This window comes from Bidens hawaiensis, unplaced genomic scaffold (genome assembly GCF_021521415.1).
Source record: "Bidens hawaiensis isolate Kalapana, Puna unplaced genomic scaffold, B.hawaiensis_p1.1 tig00008877_1, whole genome shotgun sequence".
Lineage (NCBI taxonomy): Eukaryota > Viridiplantae > Streptophyta > Magnoliopsida > Asterales > Asteraceae > Bidens > Bidens hawaiensis.
In genome coordinates this window covers 83,213-100,017 of record NW_027491642.1, presented here as the reverse complement: position 1 = coordinate 100,017, position 16,805 = coordinate 83,213, and the positions used below count along the sequence as shown (strand labels likewise).

Below are 16,805 nucleotides of genomic sequence, written 5' to 3'. Positions count from 1 at the left end.
AGATATTAAAAAAAGACTAGCTTTGATATTTTTTAATCAAAGTGTCTAGATTTGCATCTTGCTGAGTAAACTATAGAGACATAACAACCACCCCTAATTTGTTTATTTAGACTAAATTTTTATATGCAATGGAGGCTTGACTTTGAGCATCTTGTTCCAACATTATGTTCAAATGTAGAACACCCTCTATGCCTTTGAAGCTAATCACTTAGTACGTTTAGTTATATTTCATTTTTATATTATATCCTAATTTCTCACCTCTAAGTCCTATATTAAGGCATTGCTTTTCATTGAAATAGTCACTGAAAATTAACCCTGTGTGTTGTTCATTCTTAACCATCTTTTAGTTCCCTTTTAGAAATTACAACCACCTTTAGTGTTGGTTCTTTGCACTCTCAAGTCAAACTGTACATTTGCAATTGCTTGATTTGATATTGTAATTAATATATTTGATCCATAAATATGGAGGGGTTATTGCAGAAGTATCAGCATCTTAAAATCCAATTAGAAGAGATAACATCAGCTACCAATAACTTCGATTACCAGAATAATTATATTGGAAGTGGTGGTTTTGGGAAAGTTTATAAAGGAGAAGTGTCTCACTATAAGGGCCGAAGTATGGCAGCTATTAAGCGTCTCGATAGTAGGCATGGACAAGGAGAAGCTGAGTTTTTGAAAGAGGTCGATACACTTTCCCGTTACAAGCATGAAATATCATCTCTCTTCTGGGATTTTGTTACCAAGGGGAAGAGGCGATCCTCGTGTATGAGCTTGCATCTCGTGGAAGCCTTGACCGCCATATAAACTCCCCTAAACTCACATGGTCTCAACGTCTCAAGATATGCCTTGGTGCCGCCAAGAGACTAAGACACCTTCATGATCCAATGGAGACACACCAAAGACTTATCCACTGTGATGTAAAAGGCGGCAACATCCTACTTGATGACCATTGGAATGCTAAGGTTGCTGACTTTGGGTTCTCAATATTGGGCCCAACTAACGAGCAGCAATCAACTATTATCACCTTAGCAGCAGGTACCCAGGGGTACATCGATCCACTATATCGGATGACTAACACCCTAACAAAAGAGTCGGACGTATACTCTTTCGGTGTGGTCTTAGTTGAAGTTTTCTGTGGAGCATTATGCTATGCATATAGCAATGGTTTTGTTCGTTATAATTTAGTGCCCACCTGGAAAGAATGCTATGAACAGAAGAAGTTAAATGATATCATCTTTAATCATCCGACCATTCAACCACTGGAGCAGAGTGCGTTGAAGATATTTTCAGACATAGCGTATCGATGTTTGAAAGAATCTCGTGAAGATCGACCTAAGATGGCTGATGTTGTGACAAAACTCGAGACTGCATTTGAGATTCAAGAGTTTGAAAGTTCTTGCTACCAAGATATAGTGAAGAGTGCAGAACCTCCTTTGAAGTACAAATCTGAAAATGAATTGACGATGCTTCTATCCAAAGGGGTCCTCCTTAACGGGAGAAAAACGGTAATGCCACGATCACTTGATCAGTCCTTGAACTTTGTATATGATCAAGCGTAGCATATTAATTAGTAAATTGACCGAAAAAGATGTTGTAAATTTAACATTCACAAACTAACTTGAACTCGTTTAATGAACTTGCAGTGGTTTTCATTAAATAAGAGGGGAGAACGTTGCGAGATAATATCTATTGATGATTGCTTGGGTTCAGAATCCAAGTGGCCAATTTCAAAACATAATTCAAGGTGACTATTCCTGTTTGTAGCTTTTCCTAAACTTCTTGGAGGGATCAGTGATTGATAGATCTTCTTTGAGATGTCAGATTAGGGTTTTGGTCCTTTGGACATTTTTGGTAGTAAATATGTCAAGTCTTTTATTTGCCTTGGGTTTTAACTTTCCCTAAACCTAGCCAACTTAATTTTGCCTTAGTGTTATTGTATTGCTCTTCATTTATTATTCACGGATCATTGTATGTTGCGGTAATTTACAATTTCTAAGACATAATAATAATAATAATAATAATAATAATAATAATAATAATAATTATTATTATTATTATTACTATTATTATTACTATTAGTTTAGTAGGAAGAATAAATAAATGATACTTTTGAAATAGAGGGTCTTAGTGGGTTCACCCTCTATATCTCTTTTGATAGAGGTAGAGTTTGCTCCCATCACACCCTCTTAGACCCTATCACATTATGTTGCCTACGGCTAGCTTATGCTTTGTGTTAATTTTGTAACATGTTTTTAGCCAACTTTTGAGAATATTTATTTGATAATTATAAATCAATAAATACATGATTCTTCGCTAGGTGCTATTGACGTAGATTTCCCGAGGGGGCCTACAATATGAAGGAGGGGAAATTCAAAGCACGAGTACAAACTCAATTCTTGTCACCTGGAATCAGATACACGGTCAACCTTGTGTTCAAACTTAATTCTGGGATGAATGCTAGAAAATGTGCACCCATATCCCTCAAGTACAAAATAGAAGGGGAGACAGAGAGCTCGACTGCATACCTTGCGTATGGGAGAGAAGATGGATGGTTGATGTGTGAATTGTATCAATTTACTTGTGTCCACAAAACTGTTGATCTTCGAATACTGTATGAAGGTTTCGATTTTTATGATTCCATAGAAGTAGATGGCATAGAATTTCGGCCCTTGGAGAAAGTAAGATTACAAATGAAAGTTTAATTATTCATGTGCATCTTTAATTAATTAATATCCTTTTTTGCGTTTTAAACCATCTTGGAGATTGAGTGATCGTCAAAATGATGTCAGTTTTTTTCAATGTAGGAAAACCTATACTAGTCATAAGATAAAGTGAAATTCAAATGATGTTTGTTCTATAGGTGGAACATAAAGAGGATGAGAATCAACCTATATCAAGTTCGGTTGGAAATTGGGAAGAAAAATTGCCAACTGATTATGAAGACTTTATGATAAGGTCTAGAAACCGCTTGCAATGGACAACCAAGGAGGAAGCATACTCAATTATGAGAAAAGGGTTTTCAATCTATAACATGTCGGGGGTTAACATTGTAAGTCCTTTTTTTTCCTTACATGTAGTTGTTGTGGAGCCAATGAGCATGGTACCACAAGAGGGAAACATTATATATTGAATTGCTAAACATGTCTATATGATAATTGTTTGATAGTGGTTAATGGGAAGAAATGCCATATGCTATCAGCGAGAGTGGTTATTAAGAATTGCGGGACGAAGCTTCCTTTACCGGGATCAAGGTGCTTTTATATCTTCATGTTAGCTTTCTTCTAGAAGTTACTGTCATATGTCCTCCATGTGTGAATTAACAAATTTATAAAATATCTTGCATGTATGATGATGAATATTCAGATTTGGAGAAGCCACTATGCAAAATAATAGTACAATTTATCTGGATTACGGTGTCCTGTCCGAATTGGCATCATCTGAAACAACATACGCGATTTACCTAGTCTACACATTATCAGAAGACCAATCTGGATTTGAGGCTCCTATGATAGTGCAGAATTATTCATCTTATGAATACCCAAAAAAGAATAATCCCTGGTATATCTATTTGTTAGGTCCTCAAATCCCAATTATTGAACCAAATGATGAGCAATGGACCCACAACCCACCTAGTTGGTTGATAAATACATGCCTTCCACAACAGAAAAATGATGGTTGGATTGAAGTACAACTTTTGGAATTCCGATCCCCTGTGACCCCCAAAAGGATTGATATGAATTTTTCGTTAGAATCTATTTATCAAAGGAAGAGGAGGGATTTTATAGGGCTTATTATTGAAGGCATTGATATTAGGACCAATCACAGGGAACATGCAGAAAGCAACCACTTTTTGAAAAGAAAAAAAATATATATATAAATTAGGAGGAGATAATACCTAACTGAAAGATGCAATGCAAGAAATGAATTTATGTGAAAGAGAGAGAGAGAAATGAATTTTCACACATAAAAAATTTGTTTATACATATGCAAATTATATATGATTTGTTCATTTACACACTGTGAGTCATACGTTTAATCTTAAATATTCATACAACAAGATGATAAAGTTATCTCAAATGACATTAATAGATAATTTTTTTTAAAAGTTAGTGGTTGCTAAGAGTTATTAAAGTTTTTATATTTGTTATAGATTTTAAAGGAAACCAACTATATATAAAAGTGAGTTCATTGAGAAACTTCAAAAAGGCGGGAAACTGGGGAACACCTTTTCCAACCCTTGATCAATTCCACACATTCTTATGGTGCACCCTCAATTACCTAATACATCACATCACTTTTGTAAGGGAGAAAAAAAAACCTACAAAAATAAAAAAAACTAAAAAAACCAAAAATTAAAAACTCAGTTTAGCCTTCGGGTTGAGTTTAGCTTTTAGTGGGTTCAAGTTTTTTAGCTTGGGGGTGGGGGGGGGGGGGGGGGGGGGTTAAACACTTTTCATTAACATTTTACACGTAAAACAACAAATTATCATTAACACTTTATATGCAAAATAATAGTTCATTAAGATTTTATATGTAAAATAAACTTTTAATTAAAATTTTACACGTAAAACAAAAGTTCTTTAAGATTTTACATGTAAAAATTAATATCTTACATAAACAGTAACACTTTTTATTAAAATTTTATACGTAAAATAATAAATCTCATTAATAGTTTACAAGTAAAACAACAGTTTTTTAAGATTTTACATGTAAAAATTTAACATTTTACATGTAAAATAACATTTTTCATTAACATTTTACACGTAAAACAATAAATCTTAATAAAATTTTACATGTAAAACAACAGTTTTTAAAATTTTACATGTAAAACAACATGTTTTGTTATAATTTAATGTATATTCAACAGTTATATACATATTAAAAACCAACCTACGGTTATCTCACGAAATTTAGTGTTCATGAACATTTTCAAGTTATGTTTATACGCATGTACAAGATAATGCGAGTTTTTTTTCCTTTATTTCCTTTTTTTTAACCGGGGATGTTAAATACACATTTTGGTTTTATATATATATTTTTTTATTTTTCTTTTTTTTTGTTCTATAGTTTTTTTAATTATTTTTTTGATTTATTTTAGGGATTTTTTTTCTCTTACAAAAATTACGTGATATATGTGACTAGGGTGCACCATAAGGATGTGGGAAATTGATCAAGGATTCGGAAGGGTCTTCCTCTGTTCCCTACTTTTTTGAAGTTTTCTTTTGAACTTAACTCTCTCTCTCTCTCTCTATATATATATATGTGTGGGTGAGTTCATTGGGAAACTCTAAAAAATGGGAAACTAGGGAACACCATTACCAACCCTTGATCAGTTTACCCTCAAAATCTACATCACATCATTTTTGTAAAAGAAAAACAAACCCCTAAAAAACAAATCAAAAAAATACTTAAAAAATTGTAAAACTAAATAAATAAAAAAAGAAAAAAAAAACAAAAATAATTTTTCTGCATCCCCGATCCAGAAAAAATAAAGAAAAAACAACCTTCAAATAAATCAAAAAAATAATTAAAAAAATATATAAGAAACGAAAAAATAAAATTACCAAAATGTTTATCAAGCATCCCTGTTTCAAAAAACAAAAACAAACTCAAACTTAGTTTAGCCTTCGTGTTTAGTTTAACTTTTAGCGGGTTTAAGTTTTTTAGCTGGGGGGGGGGCAACTTTTTATTAACATTTTACACTAAAGCAACTAATCTTATTAACATTTTACATGTAAAACAATATTTTATTAAGATTTTACATGTAACATAACACTTTTAATTAACATTTTACACATAAAATAACAATTCTCATTAACGGTTTTCATGTAAAACAACAGTTTTTTAAATTTTACATGTATAAATTAATATTTTACATGTAAAATAACACTTTTCATTAACATTTTACACGTAAAACAACAAATCTTATTAACATTTAAATGTTAAACAACGGTTCCTGAAGGGATTACCATGAACCCGGCTAATATTGATGCAATAACGAAGTGGAAGACCTCGCAGAACCCGACTGATATACGCAACTTCTTAGGGTTGGCTGGTTATTATAGGAGATTCATTGAAGGTTTATCCAAGATAGTCGCACCGTTGACCAGAATGACCCGAAAGTCTGTGGTATTCAGTTGGGGTAAGTTTCAGGAAGAAGCTTTTGAGGAATTGAAGAAAAGACTCACACAAGCTCCAATCCTTGCTCTACTGATGGTGATGAGGATTTGGTTGTTTGTACCGATGCCTCGCATCATGGGTTAGGTTGCGTGTTGATGCAATGAGGAAAAGTGATAGCTTATGCGTCCAGACAGTTGAAGGTCCATGAGAGTACCTACCCTACGCATGATTTAGAGCTAGCAGCAGTAGTGCATGCCCTCAAGATATGGATACACTACTTGTATGGTACCAAGTATACTATTTACACCGATCATAAGAGGTTAAAGTACTTTTTCGAGCAGAAGGAGTTAAACATGAGACAGAGGAGATGGTTAGAGTTGATAAAGGACTATGACCGTGATATCAAGTACTACCCTGGCAAGGCTAATGTGGTTGCTGACGCGCTAAGCCGTAAGAACGAAGAAGTCATTGCAAAAATGAAGTCTTATAAAGTGATCATTAACTCAGATCTCTTTGAAGGAATCATCAAGGTGCAGTCTGAGGTACTTGCAGATGAAAGGCTAATGAAGAAATAGAGAATTTTCGGACAGCAAGACAAGATGATAGATAACACTCATGGTGTGAAGACTAGGTTTGACCGTATGTGGATTCCACACCATGGAAATCTTAGAGGTTGAATCCTAGATGAAGCTCATAAGTTGAGATACTTGATTCATCCGGGATCCACCAAGATGTATCAGGATCTGAAGAGAGACTACTGGTGGCCGGATATGAAAAATGATGTAGTAGATTATGTCAGTAAATGCTTATCTTGATTGCAAGTCAAAGTAGAACACCAGAAACCTTATGGTAAGATGCAGCCTTTGGAGATACCTGAATGGAAATGGGAACGCATCACCATGGATTTCATAACTAAGCTACCTCGTACAGGTAAACATCATGATACCCTTTGGGTGATTGTGGACCGTTTAACAAAAACTGCTCACTTTCTGCCTATACGAGAGGCCATCTCGTCAGAAACGTTATCAAATGTGTTCATAAAAGAGGTTGTGGCTAAATACGGAGTGCCGCTATCGATCGTGTCTGATAGAGACACTTTCTTTACTTCAATATTCTGGAAGAAGTTCCATGAAGCTATGGGGACAAGACTGAACATCAGTACATTGTATCATCCTCAAACAGATGAGCAGTCTGAAAGGACTATCCAAACCCTTGAGGATATGCTACATGCTTATCTTTTAGACTTTGGAGGAAGTTGGGATGATCATCTGCATCTGGCAGAGTTCTCCTACAACAAAAGCTACCATTCGAGTATCGGTATGCCACCGTTTGAGATGTTGTATGGTAGACATTGTAGAACTCCTGTATGTTGGGGAGAGAATGGCCAGAAGGAGATTAGAAGCCTAGAAGTTGTGCAAGAAACCTCGTCAAGGTTCGATCAGATCAAGGCAAGAATGAAGATGAAGCTCATAAGTTAAGACTCTCGATTCATCAGGGATCCACCAAGATGTATTAGGATCTGAAAAGAGACGGCCGGGTATGAAAAATGATGTAGTAGATTATGTTAGTAAATGCTTAACTTGCTTGCAAGTCAAAGCAGAACACCAGAAACCTTATCGTAAGATGCAGCCTTTGGAGATACCTGAATGGAAATGAGAACACATCACCATGGATTTCATAACTAAGCTACCTCGTACAACTAAACGTCATGATACCATTTGAGTGATTGTGGACCATTTAACGAAAAGTGCTCACTTTCTACCTATACGAGAGGCCATCTCGTTAGAAACGTTATAAAATGTGTTCATAAAAGAGGTTGTGGCTAAACACGGAGTGCTACTATCGATCGTGTCTGATAGAGACACTCGCTTTACTTCAAGATTCTGGAAGAAATTCCATGAAGATATGGGGACAAGACTGAACATCAGTACAATGTATCATCCTCAAAAAGATGGCCTGTCTGAAAGGACTATCCAAACCGTTGAGGATATGCTACGTGCTTGTGTTTTAGACTTTGGAGGAAGTTGGGATGATCATCTGCATCTGGTAGAGTTCTCCTACAACAACAGCTACCATTCGAGTATCGGTATGCCACCGTTTGAGATGTTGTATGGTAGACGTTGTAGAACTCCAGTATGTTGGGGAGAGATTGGCCAGAAGGAGATTGGAAGCCTAGAAGTTGTGCAAGAAACCTCGTCAAGGTTCGATCAGATCAATGAAAGTTTCTCAAGACCGACAAAAGTCGTATGCTGATAAGCGACGACGACCGATCGAGTTTAACATTGGCGACAATGTGATGCTCAAGGTCTCGCCTTGGAAGGGAATTATTCGTTTTATGAAGAGAGGAAAGTTAAGTCCGAGGTACATTGGACCGTTTAAGATTGTAGATCGTGTGGGAGAGGTGGCTTACAAGCTGGATTTACCTGAAGAGTTGGAAGGAATTCATTCTTTTTTCATGTTTCCCATATGAGAAAATGTCTAGCTGATGACACGTTACATGTTCCATTAGTAGACATCGAGGTTGATGAACAGTTAAACTACATTGAACAGCCTGTAGAGATAGTCGACCGCAAGGAAAAGTAGCTTCGTCATAAGGTTATCCCTTTGGTGAAGGTGATATGGAAGCACCATAAAGGATCAGATGCATGCCACTTGGGAAGTTGAAGAAGAGATGCACAAGTTTTACCCGAGATTGTTTAAGTAATAGTTAGGTTTCGAGGACAAAACCTCTTTAAGGAGGGAAGACTTGTAACATCCCGTTCCGGTTAATAAAATAATAATATTAATATTATGAGTTGGGCTTGTGTTGGGTTAAATAAATGTGGGTAATTAACTTGGATTAATAAGGAAGGAAGAAAGACCATGGGCTTAAGCCCGTGACCCATAATATATAAACCATAATTATTCATTAATCCATTCAGTTCAACCCATTCCATACAACATCAAAAAAAACACACTCTCTCTCTCTCTCTCTCTCTCTCTCTCTCTCCCTCTCTCTTTCTCTAGCCGAAGCCAAGAAGTAAAACTAGAAATGACCCAAGGTAATGATAGTATGATCTTATATGGATCCCAACCCGCTAGATCTAGTCGCGAAATGACGAGCTAGCACCCTAAACCGTAAAAACCACGAGGTGGAATCCCGTATAAGCCGATCAAATGATGAGCTTAGAGGTCACCCTAGCTCGGATCCGGATCAAACAGGACGAAAAACGGTGGAAAAACGAGAAAATATCATTTTTCCGGCGAGATCCCGTTTTTGCGGCAAGATCCCGTTTTTCAGGCAATGGCTTCGCCGGAAGGCAGCGCCGGAGGTTATCTCACCTCAGGGAATGTCCTAATGTGACGTCTGACGTAATGTTAGAACCCTTTCCCCTTCGTTACGGAGAACTGACGAATGAGCCCTCATTCGTTAGGACCATTCGCTGGGCCATTCGTTGAGTGAGCCAGACGAATGAACCTCATTCGTTGGGGGGTTCGTTCGTTAGCCAGATCAAACGAAAGAGTCCATTCGCTATGAAAGATCCACTCGTTATGAGTACCTCATTCTTTATATAACCTTCATTCTCTGTAGGTCATTCGTTAGACCAGACAAACGAATGAGCTCACATTCGTTAGATGCTCATCCGATAGTCCAGTCAATGAATAAGCCCCTATTCGTTAAGGGTCAAAGGACGAATGAAGTTTGATAATATGACAGAAAGGTCCCTGGACTTAGAATGAATAGATTTAATTACATAGAAGCCCTTGGACTTTATTAATTAATGAAAGATACCTTAAAGGGTCAATGAATAACAATTAACTAAATGGTTAAAAATTAATGAAGTAAAACCGGATTAGACGCTTAAGACTAGTTAAGCAGGCAGTTAAGAATGACTAGAGCAGTATTTGATATTGTGTTTATTAAACAGTTAGTCATGCACAGGTAAATAAAGGAATAACCATTAACGGTGAACGTAACAGGACACATGTGAGTTTCTAGCTCCATTTCCTTGTTATGTTTTGGGGCTGTGTGCATACTCAATGTGAATGTTAATACACTTACCTTAAATGTTAACTGTATGCTATAATGATTGATGTGATAGTATGTATGAATGTTATGATTGAATGCTTGTCGGTGCGTGAACGATCTTCGGATATTGCACGTATCGACATGGAAAGTAATGTGTAGTATGCCTAGTATAAAATATGCATGTATGAAAGTACATAATGAAATAAGTATGTATGAAAGTATGATTATATAAAGAAAGGTATGTATGGTTATAGAACGGATGGAAGGCATGGTTAAAAAGGGGAACATACACTAATAATATATGCGAATGTAGAGAACAGACCCTAATTATATCTACGAATGTAGGGAACATACCCTAATAATATCTCCGAATGTAGGGAACAAACCCTAATAATATATGCGAAGGTTATAGTGCAGAATGCTTTTTTAAAACGTATATGTATGAATGATAGTATATATGTAAGTATAAAAGAAAGATGAAAGTACGCATGTATGCAAGTATGTAAGGAAAGGTGAAGATATGTATCTTCAGATACGTATGTATGTAAGTATGTGAATACATTGTATGTTTCCTGATTAACTAGAACTCACTCAGCGTAGCTAAGTTTTAGTATGCACGCAGATTAATCGACTGAGACAGCTGGCTTGAGGTGGACACATGACAAAATTGAAGAGGCTGTCATATGAAGATTTGTCTTGATGTTTTGATACTATGTTTTTGTTATGTTTTAAAAGGACAAGTTAAGAATTTTTGTAATGAATGGTTGACCTATATTATTATTCCGCGAAAGTTTAATTCACTCTGATAAATAGAACTGTGTTTATGAGTAAATTCAACGTCAATGTAGGGTACCGAGACCGGGGCCTTACAGGGATGCTAGATTTTTTTTGTTTTTTTTTACTTTGTTTAGTTTTTCATTTTTTTAATTAATTTTTCAATTTTTTTTGAAGGGGTTTTTTTACTGGGGATGCTAGATGAACATTTTGGTTTTATATTTTTTTCTTCTATAATTTTTTTAATTATTTTTTATTTATTTTTTTAGGTTTTTTTCCCTTACAAAAATAAGTTGATGTAGGTTATTGAGATTGCAACATAAGACTTTGGGACATTGATCAAGGGTTGAGAAGGGTGTTCCCAAGTTCCCAATTTTTTAAATTCCCTTTTAAACCTAACTATATATATATATATATATATATATATATATAGAAAATATAGAATACAATATAACATATTATACAAAACGTACGGGACTATATAAAGCGTCGATTTCAATGTTACATTTTAGTTGATCAGATTCAGTTTTATTTCAAGCGAGAAGGGTACGAGTGTCTTTTGATACGTAATCAAAATTAAGTTATTTGTGTATAAGCGGTTACACATATCATGATTTATATCTAAATCGAATCAATTTATTTTTACGAGCCAAGCGATTTATATCTTAATGAAATCAATTGAGTTTACGAACCAGTTTTTAACTATTTTTGACCTAGGGTTTTGAAATAGAGGACGATCGTGAACGTAAGTTTGTTCTGTTTGAAATAATTGATTTTATTTGTACAGTATGATAATTTAGTTTCGATTATTGATGCTCCTTTTTCTTGTTAATCATGTTTTTGTTTTCATAAATAATCGGACATGCTTGTACATGTTAGTGTTCTAGTTTAGATTATAACATGTTAATTTTGATTATTTGTGAGTTTAGATTATTGAGCATTTATGAGCGTATATAACATGATAGTATATTTAGCTTAGTTTCTGAGCGTTTTACGAGCGTATTTAACACGAAGTAATTTTGGTTTAGTTTATGAGCGTTTTACGAGCGTAGTTAACATGATAGTATTTGTATGAGCATTTAATGAGCGTCTAGAAGTATTTTTTTATTTTGCAGATGATGCAAGTATTTTAGCAGAACATCAAGGAAATGATATTATTGTTGAAGTTTCTTATTCTTACAAACCTGTTAAAGGAATGATATTATTCCTAAAGTTGTTTAGTTTTCATATCAATAGTCTTTCTTTTAACATCATTCTTTTTCTCACCTGGCTTGTTACCTTTAACTTGATTTCTCTTCTCATATGGATCCTTATCTTTATCAGGCTTGTTGTTTTCAACAACTGAATCACATACATACAACAAAACAAGGTGTGAGGAATAGCAACCGGAATTATAAAACGCTTAACACCACATTTAGTTTACTGTAACATCCTACTTTTGATAATAACGAATAAAAGAATTTCATTTACTTATAGTGTCTTATTATTTATTTTAGTTAGATAAAAATAATAGAGTGTGGGCATGGACAATAAAAGATAGAATAAAGGATGGTGATGGGCCTTAGGTCCATGGGTTTAAGGGTGTATAAACCGACTTAAACCTCCCTAAAACCCTAATTTCCATCTTCTAGCCTCCATAACCCACTCAAAAACACACACTCTCATCGTTTCGGACCTAGATCCGAGCTGAAGAAAGGTTGGGTTTCGTGTTCAACATCACTAAACAACAAGAGAAACACGTCCAGATTCACGAGTTGAATCCGAGCCAAAGCAAAACCAAACCCCAAAGGTACGTTTTAGAGTAATGGTTACGTTTTTTAGGTTGTTTTGCCCTAGGAATTGATATTAAGGAAAATCGGGCCTCATTATGTAAGAAAAATGTAAACTTGAATGTAAACGAGATGTTTTAAATGAAACTAGACAAACGGGTAACATTTGAATCAAGTTAGTTCAAGGAAACAATATGGTTAAAGTCCTAGACTCATTTATTATGCAAGTCGGGCAAAACGAGTAAAAAAGAAAGGCTGGAAAATGATGAGAATAAAATCAGATTCAAACGAAAAGTAATCTAATCGAATGGACAAATAATTCAATCGAGTGGGTAAAGTAATCGAATCGAATGGATAAAGTAATCGAATTGAGTGGGAAAAGTAATCGAATCTAATGAGAAAAGTAATCAAATCGAATGGGCAAAGTAATCGAATCGAATGGACAAAGTAATCGAATCAGATTAGAATTTGCCATTGGATTAAAATATGCCATTTGATTAGAATCTGTCATTCGATTAGAATGGTCATTTGATTGGAATGGTCATTCAATTAGAATTGTGATTCGATTAGATTGGTTCAAACTTCAGCATTCGACCCCAGCCAGGGGCTCTGCTCCTTGTACCTTGCTATGGGTTGCTGCCCCAAGATCCCGCTGCCCTCGGAACCCTATTAGCTAGGGGTTACACAAGCATCAAAGTATGATATATTTAGAGATAGCCAATTTACTTATAATTATTACATAGTTAGCCGTGCACAGCTACGGAGGTGTATTACAATTAACTCTGAGAAGTACATGACACATGTGAGTTTCTAGCCCCATTTGTTTGTTATGTTTTTGATGCTGTGTGCATACTCAATGTGATTAGTTAATAAACTTACCTTAAGTGGTAAATGTATGCTATATGAATGCGTATGAATTATATATGTATGAGGTTAAGAGTATGAATGAGAGCATATAATAAAATGTATATGTAAAGAAATGTATGTATGGTTGTATGGAAAGAAGGGATCAGACCCTAATAATATATACATACATATATATATATATATACATATATATATATATAGGGTTTTGATCAAATACAAATGAATGTAACATGCTAATTGTGAGAATCAAGTAGAGTAAATATACAAGTAGAGTAATTATTTAATTACATATAATTACTCTATGAGACTTGATAATATGGGCGCGGAAGAGAGGATAACAGGGCGCCGTTGGGCGCGGAACACCACCAAGTGGCGCCCTTGGTGGTAGGGCGCTGATGCTAAGACCGTTCCAACAATGGGCACGTTAGGGGTGTGGAGGTGGGTCCCCTCTCAATGGCTAGTTTAACATAAACTTTAAAAAAATTAATTTAATTTTTTTTCTGTATAATACAAACAATATTTCCAATTTTTACTCAAACAAATCTCAAATTTCACTCAAACAACTCTCAAATTTCACTCTAAATTCTCTCAACTTTCTACAACTATGGATCCTTTCTCAAACCCAAACCCGAACACAAGCTCGACCTCAAACCTGAACACAAGCTCGAGCTCAAAGCCGAACCCAAACCTGAACCCGTGGGATCTGGTTCAAAAGTGGTGGGCTAGTGTGCTCGCAAACAACAATGACCCTAACAATCATTTCTGCCAACCAACTTCTTCCCGTAATGCCTCCAACCATGCAACCGTTTACCAGCATCTATCGAATGCCAATGCCGTTTATGCCTCCGCAAGTAACTGAAATGCAAACACACCAAACCCAAACACCCCAAAACCAAATACCCAAAACCCAAGTTCCTGAAAGATAGAAATACTTTGATATATTATCGAAACACGGATCCTTATATTGTACTTAGAAATGATGAGATATAAGTTATAATGTATTTTTCTAAGTCTTGGTAATCCGAAAATGGCTTTGCTTAGGATATCATGCTAGTTAAAGAAATCATATGTTAATTGAATGTGTAATCATAACCTACATAAATCAACCAAGGGGAGGTTGTGTGACTAAACTACAACCACTCGAAGTTGTTAGAATTGGTATTTGAGAAATCGGAGTCAATCCTAATCTTTCTACTTTACGAAACTACTTGCCAACTTAAATTGACATCATTGAGGTGCCATGACATTAGGAAAGGGTGGATTTTAAAATTCGCACGTTACCTCCTTAGTGCCAAATATGCTCACTTAAGGTTTAAGGAGATATCTATCATATATTGCTATGGAAAGTTTACCACATGTTTGAATATTATTTATCAATGCTAAAATGGAGTGGATTCTTGATCTTAGATGGTAACCTTCGCATAATTGACAACTCGTTTAGAATCTCTTGTCTTGGTCACCTAGATATTAAATATAAGTATTTATATTTTATTAAAAGTTCAAAAAAATTAACCCCAAAATGATTAAAACCTCCGATTAAAGTAAAACAACGAGTTATCATTAGAAACATTTGTGTCCACGGATCGATACTTGGTTCTTACCAATACTATTCTACATATACGATAGGTACACTTGCCTATTTTGTGTGTGTTTAGTCTTTCTAGAAATCATTTTTATAAATTTAAAACACGATCTTGTGCAAAAGCAAATCCTTTCCTCTATCAAATTATACACCCCACGCACAGCACATCAAGTTTTTGGCGTCATTGCCGGGGACACGGTACGTTTCTAAGAACGATCCAAGTTTTAATTTAATCATTGTTTATAATTGTAAAAAAAAATTTTAACTTTCATTTTATTTTGTTTTTATTAATTACTAATTATATAGTTTTACGGCTAGCCTAATTTTAACTTTTATTTACCTTACCTTTACTTTAGCTTAATTAATTAAGACCGTAGTTTAGGTTTTAAATAGCTTAGCCTAACTCGAGTTTAACTTCTACTAACTTTAGCTAACTTTTACTTTAGTGTTTAATTTTGATTTAGTCCCATGTATGTCCTCTACTTTTAAGCCTGAGCTTGTTTCTCCAATTTCTGAACCGGAACGACTCTTTCGTCGACGAGCACGTAAACGGACAGCAGAAACCGCCGAAGCAATCAAAGACGAATCAGTAGACGCCACCACATCAAGAGAAAATCAAACAGAAGAAATGATGGCGGACCAAAACAATGAGCTGAACATGAGCCAGTATGCCAAGCCAACTCTTGAAGGCTACGGCAATGGAGTGGCTCCACCCGAAATCACCAAAAATTTCGAAATCAAATCAAGAACCATTCATATGGTGGAAAATTCAATTCAATTTCATGGTCTCCTCGACGAAGACCCTCTTTCTCACATATCTCGATTCCTATGAATCTGCGGAACCTTTAAAATTCAAAACTGTTCAGACGATCAAATCAAGCTTAAACTCTTTCCTTTCTCTCTAAGAGGCCAAGCCCTAGGATGGATAGAATCTATTTCCTCTGGTTCCATTACCACTTGGGATCAGATGGTTGAACAGTGTCTCCTCAATATTTTCCGCCCGATAAAACTGCCAAATACCGAGCCAGCATTACCGGATTCTGGACCGATGATGATGAGTCGTTACACGCAGCATGGGAAAGATACAAAAGTCTTCTAAGAAAATGCCCACACCATGGACTAAGCGTATGGTTACAAGTACAAACTTTCTTTGACGCACAATTCAGTCAAAACAAACAGGTCATCGACCAGATCGCTGGTGGAGACTTGGGATCCAAATCGCCCAATGAAGCATTTGAAGTCCTAGAGAAAGCCGCAAAGAAGAGTTTCGCTTACAACCCACCAAGATCTACACCTACCCATAAAGGAATACACCACGTCGATTCCAACACTCTTGTCACAGCACAGCTTGAAGCCCTTTCTAAAAAATTCGAACAACTTCAAGTCGAGGTATCAAAAACCAGACTCACATTTGACACTTGTGGAGGAAATCATAAGACGAGTGACTGTAAACAAGTCATCATGGCCATGAAAGAAGTCGATTTCATCGCTCGACAGAACAACGCTTTCAGCAATAACTACAATCCAGGATGGAGAAACCACCCGAATTTCAGCTGAAAAGACGGAGGTAACACTCAACCCTTACCAGGATTCGAAAAAAGACCGATAAATCAACCCTTCCAGCCTAAAACTCAATTTCAAGATCAAAGTTCTAGTAGCCATCAAAACCCAAGCTACTCAAAGA

At 35.6% G+C, this 16,805-nt stretch overlaps 1 protein-coding gene across 1 annotated transcript; it reads left to right on the top strand.

Moving 5' to 3' along the window:
* Window positions 1-884: 884 nt before the first annotated feature.
* Window positions 885-3,127, top strand: LOC143530243 (receptor-like protein kinase ANXUR2). Its single transcript, XM_077025834.1, has 3 exons — window positions 885-1,505; window positions 1,644-1,744; window positions 2,318-3,127. Exons 1-3 carry the CDS (start codon window positions 885-887, stop codon window positions 2,325-2,327), a joined length of 732 nt encoding a protein of 243 aa, XP_076881949.1. The 3' UTR covers window positions 2,328-3,127.
* The last annotated feature ends 13,678 nt before the right edge of the window (window positions 3,128-16,805 follow it).